Here is a 12,557-nt window from a genome sequence, read left to right on the forward strand (position 1 = left end):
AACTGCCATTCATTTATCAAGGAGCCTCTTGAGAGTTCAGGAAGCACAATCAGCTCCCTGAGTGGATTGGAGAAACTGCTGTTTCAGCCCTGTGGCTAGAGACCCATCCTGGACCATGGGGTCCCCTCAACATGCTAGTCCCTAAAAAGCTAGCCCAAACCTCTGGTCTCTTTCTCTGACACCTTCCTGAAACAATAACTAGTAAACCGCTTCCCTTCTTTCTTCTTCTACTGAGATTATCCTTGCATGGGGGACATCCAAGAAATCAAATAAGAATTAGTTTTCTGGGTGTAATAGCCAAATAGCCAGCAGAATAGCCATCAATAGTCCTAAAGGGGAAGCTGGCTCTTTGTAACCACAATGTCCCTAACACAAAAATTACATGAATATGCCATTAACACTTGTGGAATTTTAAAATATTTACCTAATAAAACACTGATAAACATGGAAAAAAATCAAACACAATCTCATTCACTTGATATGTTTTCATAAAATTGGAAACAATGAAGTACTTTAAATATCACACAGAACCAGAAACAATTTGATTACTTAAGAATATGAGACAAGTCAAATGAATTATAGTACATCGTACAACTAAATATTATGTAGGCATTAAATATTGTTTTAAAAATATTATAACAAAACATAAAAATGCTTTAAATATATTTTTAGTTAACTATGTAAGAAAATTTATAGAAAAATCAGAAGGAACAGTACTAAGTTAAAAATCTTTATACTTATATAACACTTCAGGTGATTTTTACATTTTTTTATAATTCTAAAGTTTTGTACAAGAGAGTACATTACTCTTTAATCATAAAAAAATCAGTAAAAGCTTTAAAAGATTATTTTTAATAACAGATTTCATATTAAACCAATACTTTAGCTGCTCTTCTCCTCAATCTGTTATCAATGACTATATCATAAAAATCACTTTTAATCTAAATTTCTTTGAATATACATAATTCAAGCAATTTAGAAAGATAAAACTCAAAAATGCAATAGCATTTATTAGTTGAGTAGCTCTCACGGTAGTAAATACACTTAACATGTGCTTAAATCTATAAAATTAGACCTCTGGCTTCTACTTAGAAAGCCACAAGGAGTGTCACTCCAAACCTAACAAGAAAAGCCAAATAATCATTGAAATCATAACTTTTCTTGTGTCCGTTAGAGAGCCGGGGTTTCAGGGCAACCAAGCAGCCTGAACTCCAAGGAGGTACAGCTTTCCTCCCACCAGGTAAAGATAAGACAACAGCAATAGCCCTTCTGAGGCCGAGTAGGGAAGGAAGACGGAGGCTCCATGCCAAGCAGTAAGAAAAACCCAGATAATAATTTTAGCAAATTGCTAAAGACCAAGCATGGAGTACTATAAGGGTATGGAACTCCTGGGAGTTACAGACGCAAAGGAATTTGCCATCTCCTCACTGGCGCTCTCCGATGACCTCGGTGCCACTCACGAAGAAGATTGAGGGGTGAGCTGGAGACCTAAGAACATCTCCCCATAGTGCGGACTTGTGTGTGCACAGTCAAACAACCAGCACAGCAACAACAGCCTCACCGGAGGAAGGGAGCAGCCACCAGGCCACCTGGAAAGGGGGGCAACCAGGCACAGAGCTTTCAGCCAAAATCTACAAGATATTCAAAAAAGCAAGAAAGCTCCAAATTCTCACCCTCCTGTCTAGAAGCAAAGCTGTCAATAGCACCTGACTCAGATTTGACTCAATGTTGGAACTATATAATTCAGTAATTAGTATGTTAAAGGCTCTACTGGAAAGGTGGATAGCATGCATGAACAGATGGGAAATTTCAGCAGAGGGAAACTATAAGAAAGAGTCAACGGGATACTAGAAATAAAAAGCATGATAAAAGCGATGAAGAATGTATTTCGTAAGTTCATCAGAAAGACCACGCAGCTGAGAAAAGAATCAGTAAACTTAACGATGTCAACATAAATTGCATCCCTCCCCAATATAAAAAACACAATGAGAAAAAAAGAGTAAATAAAAGTTTTACCCACGCAAAACATATTTACTATGTCAGTCACTGGAAACATTTTAAAGCCTAAAAGTCTCTTTCCTGGACAGAAGCCAGATGAAAAATCTTAACAAGCATTCTACTGAAGGTGCAATGATTCTAATGAAGACACACAATCTTTCTTTCCCAGTGTGAAGACCCAAAGATCCAGAGAGTAAAAGCCTTGGGAAATAATGTAACTTAAATGAGAGCTGTTGGTCCATGACATTGAGAACAGGAGTTCAGAACATCATGCTTATCAAGACAGAAGCTGCATTTCATTTTTTACATTTAAACACATCAATTAAAAGAATCCTTCATAACACTATTAAGACAATAGAGAGAAAACAGAAGAGTTGCCAAGAGTCTTTAAACAGTTAACTACCCCAATTTTCAGAAAAGCATTAAAGACAAAGTCCAAAAAGCATATCCTCCACTTTATTAAATCCACTATCAATCCCTGGCAATATGCTCTTGAGGATTTGGGGTCGAATGTCTCATGAGCGCTTAGAGAACAGAGGAAAACATTGGGACAATCAGTCTGCAGGTGAGCAGGTGCTGGCAAACTGGGCGCATCTCCTTTTTTAACAGTAAAGCATTGGGAGACTTGTGGAAAAAGTTGTCAGCTCAAAATACTGGGCACTTATGTGCAAGTACAATGCTCAGTGCTTTACATATCCTTCGCTATCATTATTCCATTTTATAGACTATTATCACCATTTTAAAGATGACAAAGTAATCCACCCAAAGGACCACACAAGTGTGTGTGAACCTAAAGCTCCACATTTACCACCAAGGGCAGCAAAACTTGACCTGAAGGAGACCTTGTCGACTCAATGAAGAAATAAGGCTGGATGGTGGTAGAGTTAGATGTCTTCTCACTCACTGCACCAAAATGATCCTTACATGGCCAGACTGATCTGTGTCACCCTGCATGCTGCACAGGCTTATGCAGCCCTTGCCTCTGTTGACATTTGGATCAATGACACAGATGCTATACTTATTAAATTAATATTAAATCAAACCAAGACTGACAGGTTAATATGATGAATGGCCAAAGTAAAATTCATAATTATCTTGAAGTTGGAACTCTAGCCTGAAATCAGTGGGGGGAAATGCAAAGCCCTGCCTTTAGGTGTCAAACAATCAGAGCAATGCAGACACGGATGTATGAAAAAAAACTGGGGGGTTTAGTGGATTACCAGCTTGATTTGAGCCAGCACCCAGAGAAGCTGCTGAAAAGCCTAGTGAATCAGAGGTGGGATTTGTGGGAGAAAAGACACTCTATCCCAGAGGCTGCCATATTACTAGTCTTTCTACAGGATGGGCAGAGAAGTTAGTAACTTGTATGATGAGGAATTACAAATTATGTCCCCAAGGACTACCTGTGGAAATCATTGCATAGAGGTTGGACAGGAATAACACAACTGCCTTTAAACACTCCGGTTCCATGGAGAAGTGAGTGTGCGTTGCTTCAAAAAGCAGTGCACAGCATTTGGTTAACGACAGAGAGGGAGATGCAGGTCACCATAAGGAAGGCTTTCACTGACTCCAGTGTCCAGCAATGGCTGTTGAAAGTATCAGGAATGTGGCTGGTGCATGTCGGGAGCATCTTTAACAAGACTTGGCCACCTCTTCAAGACAGGATTTTGTAATTTTGTATTGTGTAACTCAAAAAGCACTTCAGGTGTCATCTACACGTGGGTCATCTGAGTACCTTCCACAGCAGTGACATGCAGTGACTCAGACCAAGCGGCTCACCAGCCAGCACTTACTGGAGCACCTGGCACATTGACGGCATATGCCTCAGTCTCCTTGGGGACCTGCATGTCAAAGCTTTCCTGCCAAGGAACCCCAATTTCCAACTTCTCTTACCAAAAGCAATGCTGTATTCCTAGTTGCCCAGATTCAAACCTGTGACCCCCACCTTTGATCCCTGCTTTTATTTTTCCATATCCAGAAACCCACTCCTAGGAAGCTGTTCCTTAAAATGTCTCCACGTTTCCATTATGTATTCTGTTTCCACTGCAACCCTTGACCAGACTTCACTACCTCACAGGTCTGGTACTGCACTAGCCCCTTAGCTTCCCATTCCTGTCAATTTCTCCCCCATCTCCCAGACCATTCTATACACCTCATATTACTTATCATCACCACCTTACTGTCCTAACAAGAAACTTTAGCAATGTCCTCAGTATGTGTGTGTGCAAGAAAGGGAGAGAGAAGGGGAGGGAGAGAATACAGTTCTCTCATGTGTTCAAAAGACTGTATGTGTGTGGAAGGGGGCTGTGGCCAGGGCTCCCCTCAGCTCAGGCTTAGCAGCTACACTGGGGGGGGGGGGGGCGGTATGGAAGCATGACCAACCTCACACAAATACAAAGGATATCTGGAGCTCTGCAATCAGCACCCTAGGGCACAGCTGGAAGAATTAGATTCAATGGGGCTGAGAGAAAACTAGAGAGGACAGAGTGAGCCGAGGTGGGCAGCACCACAGATGGGGCAGATTCCATGACTATCTCAGGAGGCATCCCTGGGGAACCCTCAAGAAGTTGAGGGTCCCTGGGCCTCCCCCATGGGCCAGAGGGGATCCATACAGATACAAAGATAGATGCACTGTTGGAGTGACAAAGGCTAGGCTACATGAGCTGAATCATCTTACCCCAATTAATTAGACTTCCAGATGTATGAAGAAAAAACAATGCCTACCATGTGAGAAGTCACGGGGTGAGCATCTGCTTCTTGCCTCTGACTGTGGAGTTTAAAGATGGACTTCGGTAAATAGAATAAAACACTTTATTGAAAATACCTTTGCTTTCTTTTAAGAAGTAATTATTTGGCTGACTATGAGTCTCAAATATCTGCAAATATGCATTGCATAATGACCTCTGGCAGGCTGCAAAATAACATCTTATTGCCTTTCATGGAAGGAAAAAATGAAGAATTATGAAGATGGAATGACAAGGTTTCTCTAACCCAGAATTTCATCATCAACTCTGCCTGCTTAAGGTAAAAACCACAGACTCTCCAGGTAAACCTTTTAGGTTCTGAGAAATCTCTTAGTCAAAAGAAAGCCCTTAGGGTCCTTCTGACTCCTTAATTTTATTTGAACTGGGAAAACTTCTTGTGGACTTACCGCCCAACGTATAGGGTTAAGGAAGGAGCTAAGGCTTTCTTCTCAAAACCTAAGAGTTTTGGGGTGATGCATTCTTTCTGCTTACAGATTCCTCACTATCCAGATGTGGGGTGAGGGGGAATGTCAGGGGACACCGTGCTGTTTTTGTAAATAAGAGGTGATCCCATTAGAATTTCACGGAAAACAAACTCGGTGGCTGCTGCCATTGTTGACTTTGGCCACTAGCCTGAAACTGAGCACACCCTGCAGGGTCGCCTGACACCACAATGAGTGAAATGTGGGCCACGGGGCATCACCCATGGTCCCCTGTCTAACACCATAAGCTACAAGGCTTAGGCTGACCCTTGGCTCTATTTTCTTGGCCTCATCGTGACCCGCCCAGTGTTAAGCACAGCAGCTGGAGACCCTTATGGACCTTTCTTTGGGAAAATGAAAGATGAGGAAGAAACTCAGCACTGATCCAGCACTGACACCCCAAGTGAGGAAGCAAACACCCCAGCTCAGACAGAGGCCCAGGGAACAGATGCCCAGGGTCCCAAAGGCTGGGAAGCAGAATCCCTACATGCTCATTCTTGAGGGCTTTTAATTTGATGATTTTTCCATGATATTTAGAAATGCAGTAAAGACGTTCCTGTGTGTTCGTTTTTGGTTCTTTTTGTTTTTCTTACAGAATGACTCCAAAGAAAAAAACAATAGGACACCACTGCAGAGCCAATGGCTTGGAGTCTTCCTCCTCCTGCTGAGCAGACCTGTGCATTCCTGTGAGGGCTCCTTCCTTTTGCTCATCTCCTCTCTTTCTGTTTCTCCCCTGTGTCTCTCCTCGCCTCTTTTCCCATCTTCCCCACTTCCCTCCTTTGTGTCCTTCCTCTCAATCTCTTCTCCTCCCCCTCTCATCACAGCTGATGAGCTAAAAGACGGTCACTTTTCTACTGTAAACACGCTAGGTTTTATTTCCTATTAAAAATAGGGCTGGATGTTGGTGTTTTATCATGACCAATAATAAGCCCATAAAGATTTCTTAATGCGGCCATGACATGTACCAAAAGTCCATTTTTATTGTAAAATCTCCTCTATTTCCCTAGCTTTGGGGGTCCCAAGACCATCCAGAAAGCCCTGGGGAGGGAGCAGCTCCAAAGGAACATGGAGGTTAGGGAGGGCTCCCAGCAGAAGGAAGGAACAGACATAAAACACTGAAACAGGATGTGAGATATAAATCTGCCCTCGGCCTGGCCGAATCTAAGTAGTGGCCCAGCGTTCCACTCAGCTTCTAAGGTCACCTACAGCAATTTGTAAATGGAGTAATTCCCATTTTCCACAGAAAACAAAGCCAAATAAAAAGGAAGGGGAAACAGTTTTCAGTCTCCTGAGAAAAACCATGGCTGTTTCTGTTATGAAATAGGGAAAAAAATCGATCATCAGTAATACTAGGAAAAAGAACACAGAGAGGAAGATGTACAGGTCAACCTGGGACCCAATGAGTATCAATACCAGTACCATTCATGAAGGGAAGGCATTCCCCCATACAGAGGGCACAGTCACCAGGGCTATAAAAGTCTGAAAGGAAGGTATCACCTCAAATTAGATCTGTTCTCAACATGAAGTCAAATCAGGGTCAAGCACTCCTCAAGTCCAGCAGAGTTCCTGGGAAGCAGAAAATATGAGAGGCAAGGCCAAAAGACATGACTTGCCACAGACAGCTGATGCTGATGCATGTAACAGGCTTGCCAAAGTAGGGTGACAATGAATACAGGGATGGGGAACAGTCAGGGCTGACCACATGCTCCACAGGGACCTCAGGAAGCTTAGTTGATTCTGTGACCTGCTTAAGTCAGGTTCAAATCCCCCATCCAGGCCCTCCTCTGCCTGACCCTGTTGCCCACTACAGTCACTTTGATCTCCTCCATGATGCCCCAGCCCACACTCACCCCACTCCAGCCTTGGTTAATTTTCATTTTCTCAGGACAGAATCCCTTCTTCCTTCTTCTTCCAAATCCCTCCTCCAACTAGATCCCTCATGGCCCCAACTGAGGGCCCAGAGAGGATGAGAACCCAGAGAAAAAACCCCAGCTTCTAGGACACCTCAAGTTACAGGCTGAATCTGCCTCCTTGGCATAGTGTCTCCACAGCATAAGGGCTTCACAGCCAAGGTATGGCTGGGCAGACACATGCCAATATCCATGGAGGAAACTGAATAGGTTCTTATAACTAAGCATTATTTCCTCAACTACAAAATGGTAAACTAACACCATACGAGGTCTGTCTAGAAGGTATCCAGTCATGGAATATGAAAAATAGAGACATTTATTGAAGAAGATACAAGATACAAGAAACATTGTACATAGGACAATGATGCCTCAATCCCCTTAAAAGTAGGCACCTTGGGACCTCACACAGTTCTCCCAATCTCCATGAGCTACCCCACCATATTTTCCTAAATCTCCTCCCTTTCAAAAGTGACTTGAGTTTTGGGAAAAGCCAGAAGTCACACGGCGCCAAATCTGGTCTGTAAGGCGGCTGAGTCACCTGGGTGATTTGATGTTTCACAAAAAACTCTGCACAAGACATGATGCATGAGCAGGCATGTTGTCATGATGAAACTGCCAATCACCAGTTGCCCATAGCTGCAGCCTTCTGAATCATCTGAATAGTTTTGTGGAGGAATGTTCAAGCTTAATACAAAATTTAATGCAGATACATTGCTCTATTTGCTTAGTCATTTTGAATGCAATAGCTACAGAGTATACATGTTCACTCAACAGCATCTTCTGCCCACACTCACTAGTACAGTGAAGTCATCATTGTTCATGCATGCACACTCCAGTCCATTCTCCTTGGCTGCCAGGTTGCATTGATGTCACAAAAACCATTCTCGTTATATTAGCAATGGTTGGACATTTTCTGAACAGACTGTGTACCTTATAGTGGTCTCAAGTGGACTAAAGGAAATAATGCTTGTAAAGCAACCTACTACGGTGCTTATTGCCTGGTAAATCTTTAATAAATGTTGATTATTTTCACAATAAATGGTAGAGTTGAAAGTCAGTCTCAAAGTCTTTCATCTATATATAGGAACATGCATACATCTCTGTGTAACATGTGAATATGTATATAATTGAACATATATGAATATAAAATACAGCATGTAAGATTGATACTATATCTATGGTATAATTTTTTAATTAAACATTAAAATTAGAGGTGTCAAAAGCATTTAAAAGAAGGAAACATAAAATGCATTAAACTGTCATAGATCTCTGCAATTTGAGTGTATTTTTAAGTCTATAAAATAGGAGTCTTCATTTGTATTGTGACAGGGCTGGAACCAAGCTAAAAATGATTTCTTTCTGCAAAACCATTTCAGACTGAGTAACAGAAGTAAGGTATATGATACTGAAACTGAATAAGATGTTCAACCAGAACCTTCACTTACCTTTGACCCAATGAGAGTGTATAGCCACTGAATGGTTTCATTGTGGTTTATTACTCCATTCATCCCATCCACATACAACATAATCTGGCCCAAAGCTACAGAAAAGAAGAGAAAAAGAAGCAAGGAGACATTATGGTTTTACATGTAAACATAATTTTCAACGATCATAATGTCAGTTGAGAATTTTCATACTTTAAGTACATACTATGCTAAGAACCAAATTTGAAGAGAATGCCTGGACTCTGAAATTAGCAAAATCTCATTTCAGAGAGAAAAGTGTTGACCACAGCAGAAGAAACAAAGGCTATTCCTGGTGTCTGGAAGATGCAATTAAGATACCAAATCCAGTGATTGCTGTTTCTCTGTGTCTTGATGTATAAATGCATGTTTTTACGTTTCTATATCTGTGTGCCATCCTAGACAGGCAAAGGTAACCACAGGATGGTGTCTAGGCTGTGGCCTCCTGCTGGGGCCAAGAGGACAGATGAAGTTTCCAAAAGCAACCTGTCTAGTTACCCCGCTTATCATCAGGCAGGTTCCAGAGGCTGTGGAATCACCCCAAGCTAATACCACGTGAATTCTTTCGATAAGGCATACATATGTATTTAAATATTATTTGTGGATCCTTTTAAAGATTTTCAGATTTTAAAATGTCAGAAATCATGAAACATCATTTTTCAGACACAAAGTTCTAAATTCTCAGTTAAGGAAAATACTGTCACTACCTATTGCTGTTATTCAAAAAGAAAATCCAAGCCATGTTATTATCTTCTTAAAATATATCTCAACTCTATTTTTTCAGCTCCCCAATATCAAAATAATTTTGACTCTAGATAATGAACAGAAGTTATATTCTCTAAATAAGCAGGCTCCCTAAAAATTATGTCTGACCTCCTTAATCTCATTTCACCCCTAAGTAATTGGTATGGCATTGACCTTTTTGGGTAGCAGTAGAATGTCACATTTTAGAAAACTAGAAAACACAGAGTGAAGTGAAAATAATTCATAATCCCATAATTGAAGTTAATCATTCTTAATATAGTAATGTATTTTTCTCATATTTTTTTCTTATTCACTATACACAAGTTTATATGTAGGTTGTTGGAAACAGGCTGATAAAATGGTGTTAGCTGAAAAATGTAAAACACAAAACAGTGTTATTAGAAAACTATTCTTATCCTACCCAACAAAAGATCAAATAACACAACCACATAATCATTCTGAAAAAATTATTCTCCTAAAATGTAAAAGCTCAAAATTAAAAAAAAAAAATTAAATGTATCCTTGACACAATAAACAGCATACTTTTGGAAATAACAGGTTCATATTCTATTTAATAGTGAGTCACTGGAGCTATTCCTATTAAAACCAGGAATCATTTAAAAATTATGCCCACTAATGCCATGATTATTTAACACTGCTCCAGAGTTTCAGGCAAATTTAATGACATGAAAAATAACAAGAGGTTGGATGGTTAGAAATGAATATATAATACTGTCATTTTTGCAAGAAATATCATACTCAAAAAATATTCATCTACCAAATTTATAATGAAGAGGTCATGAATACAACCACTTTCTCATCTGAATGAGAAAACTTAAATTCCAGAACTCAGTATACATAGTAATTCACCAAAACTATTCCTAATCTATAAAATGTCTATAATGAAAAAATTAACATGTAGAGAATTATAAATACACATCACATAACTCAATTAAACACTAAAGTCTTCATGCACAGAAAAAAGGAAAACTCATACTATTTTAAGCATTATAATTATGTATATATTCTTCAGATGTATTTTTTCCTATTTTCCATTATGAGCATTTATTAGTTCTGTAATAGAAAAATAAACCACTATAGACAAGAAGACAAAATAAGACTGTATAACATAAAATATTAGGTGCTTTTAAAAAATATTTTATTTACTTATTTTTAGAGACAGGAAAAGCAGGGAGAAAGAGAGGGAAGGGAGAGAAACGTCGATGTGAGAAGGAAACATCTATTGGTTACCTCTCGCACTCCTCCAACTGGGGACCTGGCATGCAACCCAGGCATGTGCCCTGGCTGGGAAGGGAACAGGCAACCCTTCACTTTGTGGGACAAAGCCCATCAACTGAGCCACATGGGTCAGGGCTAGGTGCTTTTTGGGTTTTTAGAATTTTTTACTAGCAATGCACCCCTCCCACCTCCTCTTCAGGGAGGAGCTCTGAGAATTCAGCACATTCTGCCCCGTTACCCCCTTCTCCCCTTTCTTTCCTCCTCTGTCTTCCAGAACATGCTGGCAAATGTCCAGGGAAGGGGGCTTTGCACCACAGTTCCTTTCCCATTTGAGTTCCACAGTGGAAGAAGGTGGGCACTAAAAATAGTGGGGGGAACACTTTATAAAGTACATGATTGTCTAACCACTATGCAGTACACCTGACACTAATACAGAATAATATTGAAAGTGAACTGTAATTGAAAGAAATTACATTAAAAAGAAAGCAAGCAAATCTGGAGGCATATTTTAGCATCTTCTTCTAAATCATCCTAATAGTACAGGGGGAACCGATACAAACGCTTCAGCCTATGGCAGGTGCACCCCTTAGGACCTCCCCCAAGGCTGAAAAGGCAGGAATGGAGGTCTCCTGCCTAACTTCTCAGGTCCCCTGGGACAGCGGGAAGCCCAGGAAGCCCAGATGCTGCTACAAAAAAGGAAGGCAAAGTGAGATTTAAAAGCCAACTTGAATTTTTATGTTTTCTCTTTATGATCTGTTTCCTTCCAAGATTCTGTTAACTGATCTCATTGCAAGAGGAAAGTCACCAGAAATTTCATGTCTAGTGGAATTCAAGTTTCTGATCACACTGATTTGTGGCAATATTTGGGTCATCAAAAGCTTGCCCACTAAATCTTTTGTTCCATAGCCCTTATGCTAAAACACTGCTTTCTGTAAAACCCACTACAGACACGAGATGGCGCTAAATAGATTCAAGTGGGTTCACCTTGCTCTTCAACAGCAAGAAAACGCCAACTTAAATGTGGGCTTGTGAATAAAACCAACACAGGAAAAAACAAACAAACAAATAAAGTACATGGTCTGGGTCACAGGAGCCACGAATATTAGTGACTTCATTTTTAAGTAAGATGAGGAGGGTGAGAATGTCAGAACAGAGGAGTGGGTAACAGCCCGGTCTAATACAAGACTGCCCAGGGCGTCTGTTGTTCTGTGGAATTTACTCTAGGCCCCTTAGTTAACTTTTCCGTGCTGGTGCTTCCGCTTCCTCATCTCAAAAATGAGAAAGTACTATGAGATAGTAGGACCTATTTCTCAGGGGTGTTGTAGGGATTGAGTAGAACAATGCCTGACTCAGAGTAACTGCTCAGTAAGTGTTAGTCATGAAAACGACCTCACTGAAATCAAACATCAATAATCTACTGAACAGAGCACACGTTGGAAGAACCTCAAGGACACCAAGTTGGGGAGCGGGTCCTCTGCCTAACCCAAAGTCACAAAAATATTCTCCTTTGTTTTCTTCTAAAATGTTTATAGTATTCAGATACATGATCTATTTTGAAATAATTTTTGTATAAATTGTAAAACTGAGGTTCTTTATTTATATAGATGTCTGACTGACCTAACATCATCTGTTGAAAGGACTAGCCTTTATTTAATTGCTTTTGCAAATTTGCCAAAAACTTCGTTGGCTATGCTTGTGTGGATCTATTTCTAGAGTTTCCTTGCCGCTCCATTGATCTGTCTCTCTCTGCCAGTTTCACACTACCTTGATTACCATAGCTTCATAGTAAGTCTTAAAATCAGGTAGCATGATCCCTAAAATGTCATTCTTTGTTTTCAAAATTATGTTAGCTATTCTTGTCCTTCATCCTTTTCATGTAAATTTTGGAACCACCTTGCTTAACTCTAAAAAATAAAATCTTTTCTGGAAGTATTAAGGGAAACGTATTAAATCTATAGATAAATTATGGAAGAATCG

General features: G+C 40.2%; 1 protein-coding gene across 8 annotated transcripts in view; it reads right to left on the reverse strand.

Annotated features, from left to right (window-relative positions):
• The window catches only part of FHOD3 (formin homology 2 domain containing 3), a 434,907-nt gene that overhangs the window by 170,796 nt on the left and 251,554 nt on the right, over nucleotides 1-12,557 (reverse strand). For all 8 annotated transcript variants that reach the window (XM_090285641.1, XM_090285640.1, XM_090285639.1 and 5 more), the window contains exon 6: nucleotides 8,580-8,674. In XM_090285641.1, the coding sequence (XP_090141767.1) occupies nucleotides 8,580-8,674 (95 nt within the window). The remainder of the gene's footprint in view (nucleotides 1-8,579; nucleotides 8,675-12,557) is intronic.

Source organism: Furipterus horrens, unplaced genomic scaffold (genome assembly GCF_987537825.1).
Source record: "Furipterus horrens unplaced genomic scaffold, mFurHor1.1.pri manual_scaffold_8, whole genome shotgun sequence".
Taxonomy (NCBI): Eukaryota; Metazoa; Chordata; class Mammalia; order Chiroptera; family Furipteridae; genus Furipterus; species Furipterus horrens.